General features: G+C 38.6%; 1 protein-coding gene across 2 annotated transcripts in view; it reads right to left on the bottom strand.

Moving 5' to 3' along the window:
• LOC114152282 (glutamate receptor ionotropic, NMDA 2C-like) overlaps nt 1-17430 on the bottom strand; it is a 56687-nt gene extending 39257 nt beyond the window's left edge. The window contains exons 1-3 of one of the 2 annotated variants that reach the window (XM_028030119.1): nt 16199-17430; nt 3639-3993; nt 70-168 (exon numbers count right to left, since the gene is read on the bottom strand). In XM_028030119.1, coding sequence (XP_027885920.1) covers nt 70-168; nt 3639-3977 — 438 coding nt within the window. In that variant the 5' untranslated portion in view covers nt 3978-3993; nt 16199-17430. The remainder of the gene's footprint in view (nt 1-69; nt 169-3638; nt 3994-16198) is intronic. The other variant, XM_028030120.1, reaches the window with a different exon arrangement.
• Nucleotides 17431-17823: the final 393 nt, after the last annotated feature.

Raw genomic sequence — 17823 nt, 5'->3', positions numbered from 1 at the left:
AGTGGAGACAATTCGTCAGCTTGAATATCTATATCATTCACAGACGTCATGTCGGTGTATTGACTGTACCTTGTATGGAATAACAACTGCAGAGCCACCACTGATGCCCACAATTGGCAGAGCTGTCTGTGTGGAGAGGAAGTCCAAGATTTGTGCCACTTCTGCCACCTGAGGAAACAGATGGAAATCAGCTTTAAGACTGCTGAAAGAGAAACTGAAACATTTTTTAAAGTAAAAAAAAAAATCCAGAGATATTTGAAACTAGCATAAGCAGATTTTAAATCATTTTAGGTAGGATGAAGAAACACACATGGAGCCCAGGAATCGTAAAAAGTAAAGGTGGCATCAACATTTAGAAAATGAGCCATAATACCTCTTCATGGGAGACTTTTAATCTTTTGCGAAATGGTTAAAACTAGAGCTGCACAGTCGTTCCATTGTTGCCTTGAAGCTAGTGGGATTTGGGGTCTACACCTGACTGGGATTTTCTGTGTGGAGTTTCCATGTTCTCAAGATAACTTGATTTCCTCCCACAGTGCAAAAAGATTACTGTGAACTGACTCTAGGCATGACAATGGTTGTGTCTCTGTGGTATCCTGAAATGAACTGATAAACTGCTCCTGCTCATTGACTCCTGGAGAGCAGACTAAGAACATTTGTGATTAGCTAAATCGACTGACAGTCAGGAATCCAATCATACACTCACAACCAAAAGAAACAAACTGGAATTTGGTTCTTATGCCTTGGAGGTGGGTGCTGGTCATTTTTCCCATTTCTCCATTTTATATCTTTGCGGTTTAGGTTGTCTCCTATGTAAACAAGTTGGGTACAAAACAACCAAAGGTGCCATCTGCCATGGGACAGTTTGCTTGGACAAAGCATAGAATTGAGCAAAATGGGGCGATAAATCAGGGTAGGGACAAATATGCCTAAGACAACATTACCGATACTTCATAAAGTTTGATGGAGGTCACATTTTTGAGCTTGCATCAAACTGGGTGATTCTGATGTTAAATTTCCTATTGCCTAGGTGAAACAACTCTGTATGGCCTGCAATAGAAAATTGGTGGATGTCTCAAAATCATCATCAAGAAGAACAAGTTGTGAAATTATACACTCACTAACAAATGAAATAGACTTGATGATGCTTTGTAGATAGTTTCACCATTTTACACATTTGTAGTTTTGGCTGATTTGTGCCCAGCTTTTCCATGATGTCCAGGCATACTACAAGTAGGAGTCTGCCAGGCATCATTTTGTACTGATTGTCAAGTCCAACCCATCATAACCTAAACCCTAACCGTAATCCATCAACCATTTAATGTATACTGTATTTCAGTAACCTACCTATCTCCCTATTGGTCTACTCATGGCCCACTGTAAGTAAATGTTAAATAACTTCTGCCAGCAGAAGGTTGCCTTCAAAGAATTAAATCAAATGCTTGAATGGAGGTTGTACTTTTGGGTTTGCATGAGGCTAGGTGATTGCATTTTGCCACTTCCAAGCATGTGAGGTACACACTTTGGGAAGGCGTGTGGGTGCCCTCAAGTTCTTTACTGGTTCCAAAACTGGGCCATGGTGATTTTTCTTCTCTTAATGCTCCATTAAGTGCGTATGTCCTCCAGTACTCATTTTAAAAAATGACAATAAGATGAATTGCTGAGATAGCTAGTATTAGTTTGAATTATCGCTTGCATTATGTCAAATTAAAGAGCATTTTTAATCTATGCATTAGAGGTTATTTCTGAATGTGTTATGATATGACAACATGTGTTGGTAACAGTTGTCATACCAGCCCTTTAAAATATTAAAAGCATAAAAATGGGAAGGACTTAGAGGTGTGTGGTTTTTTTGTTTTGTTTTGGACCCTGGCCACACCGTTAATGTGAAAGTTTGCTAAGTTGAAGAGTCTCCAGTGTCCTTCTCAGTTTGTTATAAAGGTACAAGAACTGAACAAGATTAAGTAGAAATCAGTTCATTCTTTAAGGGTTATTACCCTTAAAAGAATACTTTTACAAGGTATTACACGGAGCCAGTCCTGAGAATAAAGCCATATGGCATCAGTTCATTGTGATATCCTCTTTAAGACATGTTGTATCTTTTATACTTTTATGCCATCTAATTGTCAATTAACTTGTTTTTAGAGAGATTTTGGTCTATCTTTCTATTTTGTGAACCTAGTTTTGTGGATAACAAGATGAATAAAGGATCAATACAATTTTTTTTGCTGTGTTCTTCTTCCTTTATGCACAGAGCTACTCAAATATATTTCACTAGCAGGGAGATCAGCGTAACTCCCAGGATCTACATGTATGGATTCAACTTCTATGTACTTTCTTAAAGTTTGCAAACTGAGGCTGAATTTGTGTCGATCACACCTCAGTCTTTTTACGTCTGACTCAACAAAACACAACTTTTTTTTTTCCAGCAGTACGTCACCATTTAAGGGAACTAAATCTTCTTGAATTGAGTTAAATGGAGGCTTTGATTGGCATTTCTAGGAATCCTATAAGCATTTTCCTCTGAAATGCTTCAGACCTCAAATTGACCTCCATAGATCCTTAATTACATCATGACCAGAGAAAATAGCTTCCTATAAGTGCTTTGCTGTAGTTGTGGGTTGTGGTTGGTCTGATTGTTTGCATTGGATGAGTGTTTCTACCACAAAAATAACATTTATATGGGGAATTTGTTTGACATCAACCCAGAGAATATTTCTGTTATTTTTTATAAGCAAAGTTAAACTGTTTTTGAAACTACAAACCTCGTCGCAAGTGCTTTTTATTTTTAGTGACATTCATTTTCTTCAGCTAATTATGATGCAAGAGTAGCCGTGACACATACATTAGCCTTTCATTAATTGTTAAAAGTAGATTTTATCTTTCTTTTTTTACAAAAGTACATCGAGAATTTACATTGATCACAAATGAGTTTGTCTGCAGGAAGTGATCAGATTTATTTGACTGAAAAAATGGGGCTACAAAGCAATAAATTTGTACTTCCTTCTCTTAAAGAAAGAAGTTGTTCCACTTGTTCCAATTTGGAGACATCTGTGGTCCACACCATAAATAAGCTGGTTGTCTCAAGAAAAAGAAAGCTGTTGGTCTCATGGCAATGGCAGGAATTTCTTATGATCTTCATATAAAAAATCTGTGCTTAACATTTGAGTTAGAAAACTGCTTTTTTTTTTTTATTTAAATCTGTGGGTTTTGTCTTTTGAGTATAATTGCTGAGTTTATCCATGTTTTAGACTTGCTAATCACTTCTTTTGCTCTACAAAGTTTCCTCTAGCTAGTGTTGGAGGGAACCTTCACCACTTTTCTTGTTGAGGTAGTGACTGGAGTTCAGGAGTTATCCCAAGGGTTTTCTTAGTTGACTCTGGGTTCACGGCTTACTAAGGGGCTTTGACAAAGTATAGGCTTTAGGTCCAATGTGATTGCAGTCTCGTGGTTGTTGATGTGTAAGAGTGGGTCATGGGTGTGTGTTAGCATTCTGGCAGCCACTGGCAGGTTCCCAATGTAGATTTGTGTTGCTTGGCTATTGTGTGTGGTATACCTTATTTAAATTGTGTCGATTAATTGATTGATTTACCAACTCTATGATAAAGTTAGATACAATAGAAAAAAAAGGCTTTTACCTGAGCATCTGCACCTGAGCCCACATCGTCCTCAAACACCACCCCATGCAGCTTCTCCGTTGCCATCGTGTCGCAGAGATGTGTTAGCAGGTCCCGGGGGTTGGTGTCGTTGACGAGCACGGTCACAGGGCTAACTACCACTGGCAGATCGACGAAGTTCTCCCCGCTAAGGCGACCCCTGACCTCGCTCTGATAGCTGGAGCCACTGAACACTACCGCCACGTTAATGGACGAGTGGACAAGCAGTGGCCGAGCCTGCAGTGGGGGCAAGAGCAGGACAAGCAGGAACACTGGAGGCCAAGGAGAGTGAGGAGGAGGAGGTCTCCTGGGTATGGCCATGTTGGCAGCCTACTGCCTGGAAAGGAGAGGAAGAGGAAGAGGGGGGGAAGCAAAAAGAGCAACGGTCACACATTCAAGCTGCGTTACATTTCTGACATGAATCCTAATCCATCCCTATACATCCAACCCATATTTCTCTCCTCTGTTTGACAGTATTAGCCTTGAATTTAGACTCTTGTGTCATCATGAAATCTGCACATGTATGTGTGTCAGAGTCAGTGTGCATGTAATCCTCCATAATCCAACCCCCAGTGTCATGACTGTAATCACCTCTTCATCTCTACACATCTCTGATTCAGCGCGCGCACACACCTACACACGCCTACACACATAAAGACAGGATGCCAGAATTATTGCACAGGTTCTCAATCCTCATCACTGAGATTACATTATATTACGATACTTCAGACAGAATCTCTCCACATGGTGTGATTTCATCAGTCTGCCATCAGAAGCACTCAAAGTGACAACATGACTCAAACAAGTGCATTCAGAGCCTCATTGGACAATGTCTGACTGTGTTAAACAACTTTAATCAATTTTGAAACAACCTCAAATAAAAAAAGCTGAAATGAATTAAAACAGAAATGCAAACCGAGATTACACCCACAATTGATTCGAAAACAGTCAAATCAAAATATTACGCATAAAAGTTCCAATCTGAGTCAGTTTTTTTACTGCTCCACAAGGGACTACAAAAACTGCTTGTTGTTCAACATTTGTGGTTGTTCTGTTTCAAACGGATTCAGCAGTTGTGTCGTGTTCAACAACACACCAGATTTGACCTCTCACTTATAAGGATTGTTTTTCATTAAGTTGTTTCAAAATATCTTTGACAGGAAATGAGTCCAGTTACTGCATCTTATTGCCACAATAAAACGATTAACTCTTGTACGACCAAAATTCTAAATAGGCTGGCTGGATTTATTTTGATTTTTACGGCAGTAGGATTACCAAACAATGTGCAGTAGGTGAATGCTTTCTTTCTGTCTTTTTCCCAAACAACTTCTATTTAAAGGTTTTGGCAGACATTCAGTATTAATGTGTTATTTTTGACTATGTATTAACAGTTTAGAGGGCTAAACTAAAAGGCAATTCTTGTATGAACTGATTTGATGGTGAAAGAAGTTTAGGGTTAAGAAAATGGTACACATATGTGATTTATATGTAAACTGGTTTGCTCTTCCCGTGCATGTTGTTGTTTCTTTTGATTCTCTGACTGTTTAATGAATTATATTTACGCTATCAACAGTCTATAATCACAAAATTGTCAAGTGAAGGCTCTTCCGCATTTTAATTTTTGCGGCAGCAAGAAGAGCTTTTCTGTTAGGCGTTTGCATGTTTTCCTGATGTACGCATTGGGTTTTCTCTGGGTTAATCCCATAGTACAAAAATAACTAATGCTAAATTTCCTTTCTTAAGGAGTGAGTAAGTCCATTCTTGATTGAGTTTCTGTTCCTTTATTTTGGTTTGATTGATGACCTCAGACCTGTACAACTTCCCTATTAACCACTGGACATGTATAAGTAGGCAGATAACCTTTGACAACATTTGTACAATTTTCTTCTGTAGAAAATAATTTATTGAGCAACTGTCACTTTATCTTGATGACCTTCAAGACCTTTCTTGACCTTAGTAAGGGAACTGCCACTGTTCAGTTCAACACGACTCGATTCTTTGATGCCACAGATGCCGAATGTTAGGCATCTGGGATGCGGGATTTTGACCCATCTATTCATTCTGACATAATCCCAGTGCGGACTTTATGCCTCTACAATAACATCATCCTAATTCCTGCTTGTTTATCAACGTTGAAGAGACATAAATAGTGCTGTATGTGGGCGTGTTTTTAAGTAGATATTTTGCTACTTTTTCTAGTTGGTGTAGGGAAGGATTAGGGTTTGGATTTTTTTTTATACAGTTTCTGTGATATCAAAAGAAAAATAGTGCTTGTTTTAGATAATTTGATAACACTTTATTTGAAGGGTTGTGAATAAGACTGTCATGACACAATCATAAACATGACATAACACCTGTCATGAACATGAGTAAGTCTTCATGAATATTTATGGCTGTTGTCATAAAGAGTCATTCGGTAACACTTTTAATACAAAGTTGACATTATTCAAAATGTCTTCGTTCTGACAATTTGACATTAACCAAGAATGTTTTACATTTTACACTTGTTACACAAAGAATTAGGCATACAAACTAAAATATAATTATTAGAATAACAAAGCGTTTATAATATGGTCCAAAACCAGAGGACAAAAGGAAAACAAAAATGGCAACAAGAAGATAAACCCAAAAATAATACATGTAGTTTTTCTTACAAATCTGCTGAAAGTACAGGATTGTTTGGTGAAGTTGGTCAGTTTTGTAATCATCATTTCCATATTAATTTCCTTAACAATTCACACCTTCAGAATCTGCATATGAATTAGGCTCCTTTTATTAGAACGTTTGCTGTTTGAAGATCGACCCCTGTTGGAGCAGAACCTTTGAACCTTTGGTAAAAACACGAGGGCTTTCATACAGCAAAGAATGGAAAGAAATAAGGGAGATCTTCAGGTACATGGGCATATTTAATAGGTAGAATGGGATATGCAGTGAGTCGGTGGCCATCAGAGACTGTCTGCTAATGAACAACAGCTCCCAGCTTTGAATCAAAGCAACACAGAGTTAAACGTGCACCACCTCCTTTAACTCTCTTCACCAACCTGGCACACCAATCATTCATCTTAATAAGGTTTTCAGCTCCTGGGATTTTGGAGTTCATATGAAGAAAGATACAATTTGAAACCTAGAAGCAATCCATTGTTATCAGAAACAGCCGGATGTAAGCAGAAAGTCAATGGTCAAAGATTGCCTTATTTGAGCAAAGTTTACAAATTGATGTTTTAAACTTTTTCACACTTTGCCTCAATACAATCCAAGGTTTAATCAGGACTTTACCTGGCATATAATAAAAACTAGTGCATAATTATAAAGTAGAAGTAAAAATATAAATCTTAAATTGTTTAAACTTTTTAAAACCTCAAATGTGCGATGGACATTTGGGCTCATGAATGAAATATAATGGAGCCAGTTTCCTTTACAAGTCACTTAATTGGTAAACAGAGTTGTGTGCATTTTATTCTCAGTGTAAATTTAACTCTTCTGTGAAAACCAACACACATTGACATTTGTCATTGTAGTGTGGCAAAATATGAAAAGGCTTAAAGGCCTTCACATGCCTCTCAAGTTGTTTAGATCTTACAGATAAGCACAACACACAACTTTAGCTCAGCCGAAAAACCGTGCTCCATGTAGAGGTACTGTTTACACAAGAACTTTTAGGGGACAATAATGCACTGGTCAGTGTCAACTCAGAAGAGGAAAAGAGGAGAAGAAAGAAAATCTAAGCATGAAGTCATTTTTCACCAAATCATCAATGTAGTTTTTGCATTGTTCCTTCAGCCTCGGTGTGCAAACTTCCTCCACCTGATTTTTTTTTTAAAGAAACCTTTTGTTGTTTTACTCATTCCATAAATAATATGACCAGCACACAGTACAGACATCATACACACAAAGATCTGTATGTAGACATCGACAGAGATCCCTAGCGGATTGGATGGGATGATGAAAATTAAGTTACCGATACTCAGGATTTGCTGTTGAGTGGAGAGCAGAGTGGACTAGGAGATTTAAATTAGGCCTTTAAGGTTGTTTGAATACTTTAGCAAGGCAATGCAAATGAACTGAAAAGCATACTTTTGTTTTGACTATTGCAACATGCAAAACATTTTTTGATCTTTGATTTGTGTCATTGATTCAGTAAAGACAGGGGGATTACAGTAGGAAATCCTTAACCTGGCATGTGAGAGGATTTGTCATAAAAGACCAGTGAGGAAGAGGTTCATGAAAAGTGTTTGCAAAACGACAAGGACATTAAATGATTGGATGAACCATCTGTCTCCCACCATCTGTAATAAGCGAATATCAACCAATCAGGCCAATGAAAGGGAACGAATGAACCACATCAACTCCCTGTTGAGTTAAAAAAAAGGACAGACAGTAAAGGATTTAAACCATCTCTGCCTTTGCTGCACATAGATGGACTTAAAACTAGACAGGATGGAATATTCTTTAGTAAAGATCTGCCAAAACTAATACAAATAGCTGCACTAGTTTTTAAGTCATTGCCTGAAGAGGAGATGAATCAAATTATGCCAACCCGAAAGCAAAAGGGAATCTATCTTACAGCAATAAATGCAACTTTACAGATCTCCCTTTCTATATTAAAACAAAGTTTAGTTTGATCTTATCTTTTTAGCCTAACAATACAGTTTATAGAACAAACAAAACCTACATTTTTCTTATTAAACCTTGGCCAGTGCCACAACACTTTAATCACTACACCCAGATTTCTGGCCTGATCTCTAGTTTCTAGTTGTAATAACTGAAGCTGTGTGCTGACTCTAACTCGTCTAATTCAAAATATCAAAGAAGAAACATTTAAATGCAACAGGACAAACCAAAGAAAATGTAATAACTAAAGCATACAACTAATTATACTGATAATAAAACAAAATACCTGCTCAAGCAAGATCTATTTAAAGTAAGACTTAAGCATACCAGTGGGGAAGTATCAAATTACTGTCATTTCATCCTGGAATTAATGGATATTATTGGTTTTATTTCTGTGTATGAAACACAAAAAATGAATCAAGACATGAATCATGTCTGACACAAACCACAGATACACAATCCTACTCAACCACTGCTCATTTTTCAGTTACAAAAGTATAAAAATAACCTCATATTTGGATGAAAATTAAATAAATAAATAAATGAACTACATCAACTCAGTGACACAAATATGAAAATCACCACAGTTAATTTTGAATATTAATTGTTTGTTCATAAAGTGGCTATCATTCACAGATTCTTAAGTACAGCTGATGAAATCAAAAGTAACAAATGATGCTTATGAAGACAAAGACAAAGTTCTGGCAAAAACACAGAAGGGAGGTGAGAAAGCAGAAAAGTGTTTACTGGGTGGATCATTTGACTGGATATCAGGTCAAGTGTTCATTTCGCTGTGTAATCTGATTGCATAGTGCAACATAACGGGGTCACAGATAAGCACTGTGTGTGGATGCGAGTGTAGAAAGTAGAAATTTGCTCCAGATTGCTTGCGGTTACAACATCTTACAAGACACAAAATCCACACAAACTGCACAGCTTGAAAATTTTCAATTTTAAAGAGGAGACTAGTATGTGAAACATGCGGGAAACACCTATACACACACCAATTTGCCAACCTCATGGATGTTTGATTTCCGCATGTTTTGAAGTTATCAGCATCTCCAGTGGTGTCAGCAAACTGCATCTGTCATATTTCCTGTTCTTATGGGGCTCAAGCAGCTTAATCATGCAGGATAATCCTAAATCTATACCTGCACTGGCATCAACAAGATTACAAAAATTGAGACTCATCCATAAAATGGAATAATGTATACAATCTGTACAGCTGCGAAATCAAGATTAGTCTAAAATCAGTTTAAAAAAAAATCAGCAGACTTCTTAATATTTTTTTGGTTTAACAGGCTTTTCTTTTCTTATTTCAGTAAACATAAGCTCTCACTGGTCCTTCCGCTGATTAAAATATTGACCAGTCTTGCATCAACATAAAGATCAAAAATTGTCAATGGTATGATCAGTGTGTAAACTCATGGGAGTCGTCCTGAAATGAGCAGAGAAGATGTAGCTAAAGGGATGAGCATCATCAGAGAATAATCTACTGTACATGTCTGCCTCGAACCTTGTTTTTTTTTTCTTGCTTCTGATTTGAATACATTAATTGGGGAGAATGAATTGGTAGGCTTAGACTAATGCAACACACTGCCGTCTTCCCGTCAACGTGCTGCTGCCACAGCACTGTCAGCTGCATGAAACATCAGAAATCTCTGAAGATGATTTATGCAGACTTGAGGTCTAAGAGCTCCCAGTGAGAGCATTTGATCTGTGGCTGTCTTTCTAGAACGTATCCTGGAACTTCCCACCAGGCCTGGACCCGCCCTTTTTATACACAAAGTCATACCGTGCAATTTTCGATCTAGTCAGGTGACTGAACTTCCTCACGCTATAAACTATGTATCCCTCATGATTAGGAGTTTTAAAGTCCAAAATAGATTGATACAAAAGATCAATTTCATACAACATAATAGTGTTCTCCAAACATAACCACAGATTCATCTGAGTGGTCTTTATCAAGAAGTTACAGCTGTCTCCCAAGTTAGTCACTCCGTCAATCACTGACTTATCAGTTTATGATGTAATTAGCTCTGGTCGATTGCACTAAATTTGTTCAACTTTTTTAAAAGTTTTTTGGCCCTAATAACTTTTATTTATTAGCAGCTTGACAGGAAGAAGGGCAAACAGAGAGACAAGAACATGAAGTAAAAGACCTGGGGCTGGGAATTGAACCCGTTGTAGCCTCTGTATACAACGATTCCACTCTAACACTGAGCCTCTTTTTGAACTACCAATTTTTCTCCACATTTTCTCTGTTCCTGAAGTCAGTTATCATATTTAATGCCCTGCATTCTCCGTCCAGGAGGAAACCAAGGCATGTTTTTTTTTTTTTACAGCAACACTGTCCAGCTCATTCTAGAGGTCCTAAAGTGTCCCCATGTCAAAACGGCAGATATAGTCCCTCCTGCTGGCTCAATTCTGATTAGGACAGGGGTGTCCAAACTTTTTGCAAAGAGGGCCAGATTTGATAAAGTGAAGATGCCCGGGGGCCAATAGTTTGTTCGGACATTTTTTAACTACAAAAGTTTCATGCAAATACACACCGTTATAAAACAATTTTCATTGTCACAATTATCTTTATTTTTCAAATGACAAAATAACCAAATATAAGCCACTCAGGCAGATGAGAATAACTCTAAAAACCCAAATTCTGCCTTTCATTCATATCTGGAGAGTCAGATAACATTGAACAAACTGTATGAAATACCTTAAATTTACATGAGTTTAAAAATATCTTTGCCTCAAGAACATTTTAAACAGGAGTTATAAGTAATGCAAAGTTGTCTGTTATTATTAAATCTTAAAACAAGTGAATTTTGCTCTTGTCATTTACAATATCTTTCAGAAAGTAATAGTTTGTCACATCTACAGGTTCATAACATCAACAGTAATAACCAAATCTTACTCAACAGTTTAATAAAAATAAGTGCCATAAATGTTCTTTTGGCTCTTCACTGCTGATAGTGACAGACGTTGCCGTTCAAAATACTCAATTTCATGTCCTCAACTCTCAGTGCCACACTGTTACTGCCAGGCAAACATTTTTCTCAAATTCTTGCTTCTTCTCAGGGCAAAATGTTCTCCACCATTTTCATAACACAGTCTTTGATAAATGTACCTTCAGTAAAAGGTTTGCCATGTTTAGCTATTAACATTAACTTCGTAGCTTGGTGGTATTTTCTTTTGACTCACAGGCCCGCGTGAAGAATCGCTGTTGTGATGCCAGTGCAGCTTGGAGTTGCTTCAGTTTTTCAGCACGGTCACTTCCTGTTAGCTTGTTGTATACGTTAGCATGTTTAGTCTGGTAGTGTCTCTTTACGTTGAAATCCTTAAACAAGGCAACCGTCTCACAAATTAGACAAGCACAAGTGGCTTGATTTTCAGTGAAGAAGTATTATAATTCCCGTCTCTCTTGAAAGCGGCGGCCCTCACTGTCAACTTGTTTTCTTTGCAGTGGCCATGGCAGAAATGAGTGGAGAGCGGTTCGCTGCACGGAGGCAGACTGATAGTATTAAAGTGGTGCTGCCACCATTTGGTGAAAGGAGGAATTACAGTTTCAAGTTTTATGATTTATTTATTCTGTTTGACAGTGGAGGCGGGCCATAAATAATACATTATAAGACCGAAGCTGCGGGCCGTATGAAATCTGACCGCGGGCCGTGATTGGCCCTCGGGCCGGACTTTGGACATGCCTGGATTAGGAGGAGTACTGACTCCATTTTGACCTTATTTCCAAATGGCCTTTTAGCTTTAAAGATAAACAAGTCTACTGAACCAAGGACAAGACTGACGATACAAGAAGCAGATCTCACACATAAACATACAGATGTCCGAAGGGAAATCTCATAAATTCTATTGAATTGAAACATTAGTTCAGAGCCAAAGATCGCTTTCTAATTTACTACACATCACATTCAACAGGCTGCACTATTCTTTCTCCTTGGGGAACACCCAAAACACTGGAGTATCCGGCCAAAACTATCCAACATGATGAATACTACTGATTTGAGATCTGAGTGGTCCTGACATCCTTCCAAGTGGACTAGGTCACCCTTAACACACCTTACATGGCAGGAATATGAGACTAAGTTTAGACTTATATAAGTTTAGTCTTAAGATTTGAAAAGCAGGAAGCTATGTGGATAGGGACTCTTGATGGCATAATGTTTTCTCTAGGTATTCTATTTTTTTGTCTGAGATTTTTTATTTTTTTTTACCTTGCAATTCTGACTTAAGGGACAGACTCAAAACTCAGGAGTAAGCATAACATAAGGGAATGCTTTATTCCCTGGTTTCCAATTTAATGCACTTTGTTTAAACATCCCAGATCTACAGCTGTAGAACCCTAATAAATTCAAATTCTTTTAACAAAGTCACTTGTTTCATTTTCTTACTGCTTTTTTTCTGAGATTTCCAAAGTGACAGTCTGAAGAAATTGTGAGCCCCTTGAGATATCTAAAAAAAAGGACTTCTGCACTTACAATACATATATACAGGTATGTGCACTTACTAAATATATATATACTATATATACACACACACCATGTAAGCCTTTTAATGACTGTTTTAGCCACACTTCTGGAGTCTCTGAGATTTCCATTGCTATAGATCTGAGTGGTGAAGGCCCAAGCCGATTTAGAAATCCTCTCACCTTGTCAACGTCAGTCATCCAGACGATAATGTCTGGCTCGCAACGATTTCCTGTAAAGCTGTCAAATCTTCATGTGTAAGAGGAGAAACCCCCCCTGGACGGACAGGGTTTCAGTGTTAGCACTTAAAATCCTAATTATGATAAATTCATGTGGCAGACGTTATGTGATATGTTTCATAATAAGCTCCAGGGTTTAGCGTGACACATGTATTTATTCATATTGAGAGTTTAATTTATATTTGGAAGGTTGAGTAATGATGTTAAACGTATGCGAGCGGGAGGTTGTGAGAGCCGTACGTCAGCTGGTCTCCATCAAGTCATTCACATGGCTGGATGAAAGTGCAAAAAAGAAAAGAAAGAAAATGGTGTCTCAGTTGAGCTGACTGATGAGGACAGAGCTGCTGCTCCTGGTCCAGGGGTAATAGCGTGTTATCTGTCAAACACAGTCTTAACTCAACTGATCTGATGGCGACTTAAGGGTGAGAAGTGATTGATGTGCTTCACAGTCCCATTAATTCAAGTGTAACTGAAATCCTTTCTTTATTCTTTTCATCTTTTGATATTCTTAATAATTATGGTGGGTATATGAATTGTGAAAATCAGAGACAGAAATTAATTTCCTCTCAACATATCAGGGGGGAAATGCTCTCAATACACCTTTGTTTACTTTACATCTATCCAATAAGAGGGGACCCAGAGATTTGAGTGAAGGTCAGACACTTGTTTCTCATTTTGCATTTTTCCTGTTTGTTACTGCGCCGATGCAACTTTTTTTGTTACTTTTGTGCGGAAATAGTCCCAGGTATCATCCTTTTAAGTAACTTACGACAAATATCTATTACATCCAGCACTGTTAATATATTACCAACTTGTATAACAACAATGGAAAAGACTAATTATGACAAAAACAAAATAGCACAGAACTGAACAGATAACGTAAACATGGATTCTTGTATAGTTTTACATTCTTTCCATATCCCTTAAGACTCTTCTAATTTTGACAGGTTATAGCCATATGCTTATGTACACTAAAATGATGACACATGCATGACACCATAACACATTCAGCTAAAAAAAAAAAAAAAGAAACATCTGAAAAAGTGCAGTGTGAATTTGTGTTAGACTCCTTCAGTCAAAGTGTTGAAGCTGTTTCAGCTGTAAGTCTTTGGAAGTTTGTCTCTTCTTGAAACACAACTGTTTTATGATTTGTAAAGAAGCTCAAGATCAGGTAGAATAGATTTTGTCCCACCAGGCCTGGACCTGCCCTTCTTATATTCCTGGGGGCGAAGTCATACTGAAGAAAAATTAGGTTTAGACTTTGACTAGGCCATTCTCAGCTCCTGCTGTAAGGCTCATCCTGAAAGGTGAACTTCCACTAGTCTAGCCATACAGCCTTCAACAGCTTTTCCTCTACAATTGGCCCTTGTATTTAGTTCCATCCATCTTCCTATCAATGCTGACCAACTTTCTTGTCTATGCTAAAGAAATTTATTCCCACTGTATGAAGCTGCCTCTTTCACGTTTCACTTTGAAAATGTTGTGTTCACAGTGATGTGGAGTGTTAGTCTGCATTGCTGGCCAAAAATGTCCGAATAGGTCTAATTTTCCAAATGTTTCACTGCTCACCATAAACTGAAAACAATTTCTCAGGTTCATCAGTGACTTTCTTGCCAGTCTTCCACAGAGGTCAGTTTTTGGAGTTTATGATTAATAGCTTTTCTGCTTATAAATGATTCTGTCACAGAGTTACCATCAGATGAAGGATTGAGATGTTCAAAGACTGAGGTGTTGTTTTACATCATAGCTTTGTTTTAAACTTCTCCGAGACGTTTTCTCCAAATTCTCTACTGTGTTCCTCTGTCTTCATGATGCTGATTTTTTTCTCTAATGTTCACTAACACATAACACTTGGACTAAAGCTGAGATTTGAACTGTTTTTAAGAATTATTTCTAAAAGTAGTTGGGTTTGCTGTATCGTATTTAGAGGTATGAGAGCAAACGGTGCTGAATATAAATGCTACAAATTCTACAAGCAAATGTTTAATATGCAGCTTAGATTGGTGTCACATAAAATCTTCTTTCTCTTTTCTGCATTTGAAGTAAGATGTTGAACGTTCTTGTATATTCCCTCAAATATGTTCAATTTTGGCCACTCGGAGATATTTTGAAAACTAGTAGCTGGTAAATTTTTTGTTTTTGTTAAACTACCACTGTTTAAAATCTAGAAACAACATTTCTGTTAAGCAGCTGATTGCAGGCTAGCTAGCAGGGCACAAAACCCAATGAATGAACTAGCTAAAGTTGTAAACCTCGTGTACGTATGTAATATTCTGTGTATAGCTAATATAAAAACTGCTATTTGATGAAATGAGTGTTTAGCTCACTATTTTTGCTTAACAATGTATAAAAGCACAAATATATGAACATGCCTACATTAACATAATAAAATAATCAATATGTTATTTTTGCAGCTATTGGAGAAATTGTCTTAAATATAAACACTTTTATCATGTTTAGCATTATTCTTTTTGACTAACTTTTTCATTCAAGGTCATCCTACTCTCATCTAAAATCTACCCAAGCCCAGTTTTGATCCATTACTATATGTAGTATATCATGTAAGCATATTATTTTTATTAATATTATGGGCTCTAGTGAAATTATTATCATAATTATGTGTAACTCAAATGTGAAAAGCATTCACGTGAAATACAGCAGCTTGAGGTAGAAAATACATCAATACAAAATGAAAATGAAAATGAGAATTGCTCTTTTAAATGATGAAATACTCTAATAAATTTTGTGTGACCCCCTTCTGAGCCTTAGTGAAGGGGCCCAAAGCTCCTGCTCAGGACCCACAGGTCTGCGTAGCAGTGACGCTGCAGCTCAGTGTTCAGTAGTAAAACTGGAGCAGACAGCTGCTGATGATTATAGGGCAAATCAACAGCACAACTAAAACAGGTTGAACTCAGACGTCAAGTAAGAATCAAACCCCTGAGAGGGAAATGCAAATATCTTCAGTCTCACACAGGATCTCGGTGTTCCACTAACAAAACCGTTGCTCTGTTTCTGTCAGCAACAGATGCACACTTTCTCCCGAGGAAACTCGTCACTTACAAAAACTGAAAGTGTGACTACTCACACTAGGCTCTCAGAACGCCCCTGAGCTCCCTACTCTGCCTGTATGCATTGATTTATATCCATTCATACTTGTTAGATGTAAAGGATATAGGCCTCTGATAGTGACAGAATGGCTGTTTTATGCACTTACCTCTGTTTTCTGCTCTCATCCAACTTAAACTCCAGATGCTCCATTATTATTCTCTCTTTTTCTTTCCTCAAAGCGTCTCCTTTTGCCTTCACCTGCTCCTCACCTGCCCCTCTCTCCCCTCTCAGCACCTGTAGGAGTCCACATTTAGACCACGTCTTTCAGCGAGAGCAGGAGAGTGTGAGTTCATCAGTCCCTCCGCGTGTGTGTGCGTGTGTAGGGGTGTGCAAAGCAGCCTTTGATATCCACACACTCTCCTGAAGGACTTCACAACGTGATGGCAAGTGTAGGTGTGTGTCTTTTTTTCCCCCAAAAAAGAAACTGTCTGGGCGCTCCGCTCCCCGTCTGCTTTCCTGCGTGCATCACATTCACAAGTGGTCGTGGAGGTGAAGACAGGGCATCAAAACGGGACTGGAGAGGAAAGTGACGGAGGGTGAAAGAAGGAAAGGGAGGTGTGGGAGCCCTGGCACAGCAGCCGGCGTGTGGGCGTGTATGTGTGTGTGTGTGAAGCAGCTGTGTTTGGTTCTCCGTCTGTATCCGTCAGGCTCCTCGCTGCTCGGATGAGAGGAGGAGTGAAAGAGGCAGAGAGGGAGGGAGAGTGATAAAATGTTTCCTCAATGACAGGAGCACAAACCTCTGTAACACTCCAGCACTGCTGACGGTGGAGCCTCCTCCTTCTTTTTCTACCTCTCCCTCCTCAGAGAGAGAGAAAAAAAATCCATAGAAAGTTGGAGAATTTCCCACACGCATGGGGAAAGGTCCTGTCCAAACCTAAACATGTTTGAAGAAAGTTTTCCTCCTCCTTTGCTTCACTTTTCAGGCCCCCAGTTGCTGATGCTCCTCCTCAGGTCCTGCGTTAGCAGCAAAAAGAAAGGGATCAAATTGAGGTTTGTTCCTCCCGTCCTGCCCTCCTTCCCATATGGATGTGAGGTGATCCAGATGTTATAGGATGCTGGAAGCGTCAGGAACAGAGAGAAAAAAGCAGGACAGATGGCAGGTCTGTGGGGTCGGGCAGGCTGTGCACTAGCAGGTCCTCATCCTGTTGCACTGATTTGTTTTTTCTTCTTTTTTTTCCTTCAGCAGAGTTTCTCCCTCTCCGCTGCGCTGACGCTCATCTGCCTGTGCTGTCACACCAGTAATCCTGCTTTCCTTTCCCTCTGCAACTCCATCTTTTCTCCCTGCATCTCTCTCCATCCCCTCTCACTCCATCACAGGAGGGGCTGCATGTGCGCCTTGGTAATGATGGTGCGAGGATTTAAGCCTGCCTCCCTTTTCCCCTCTCTCCTCCCTCTCTTTCACTTCAGATCAACTCCTCCTCTTCCTCCTCTACCGGCCTACATTTGCTCTAGTTTCCTCCGTTACTCACCTTCATTTTTTCAATCTCTGCTTCCTTTTTTTCCTCCCTCCAATCACCACTCTGTGCTGTTCACTTACATCTATATGCTTTTACAATTTTCTCCCAGCATCAACAGGTCAAACACAAATCTGACAAGCAGTTTTGTTTTCACAGTCAGGTACCCCGGACGCCCTGTTTATTGTACGTCAGTGAGTATGCAGTTTAGCAAAGTCAGTAAACCAACAGATTTTCTCACACGTCATAAGCTTTTAGACAAACTGCTAAAGCAAAT

This window comes from Xiphophorus couchianus, chromosome 10, assembly GCF_001444195.1.
Source record: "Xiphophorus couchianus chromosome 10, X_couchianus-1.0, whole genome shotgun sequence".
NCBI classification, from domain to species: domain Eukaryota; kingdom Metazoa; phylum Chordata; class Actinopteri; order Cyprinodontiformes; family Poeciliidae; genus Xiphophorus; species Xiphophorus couchianus.
The sequence above is the reverse complement of the archived record's forward strand: the minus strand, read 5'-3'. Positions and strand labels throughout refer to the sequence as shown.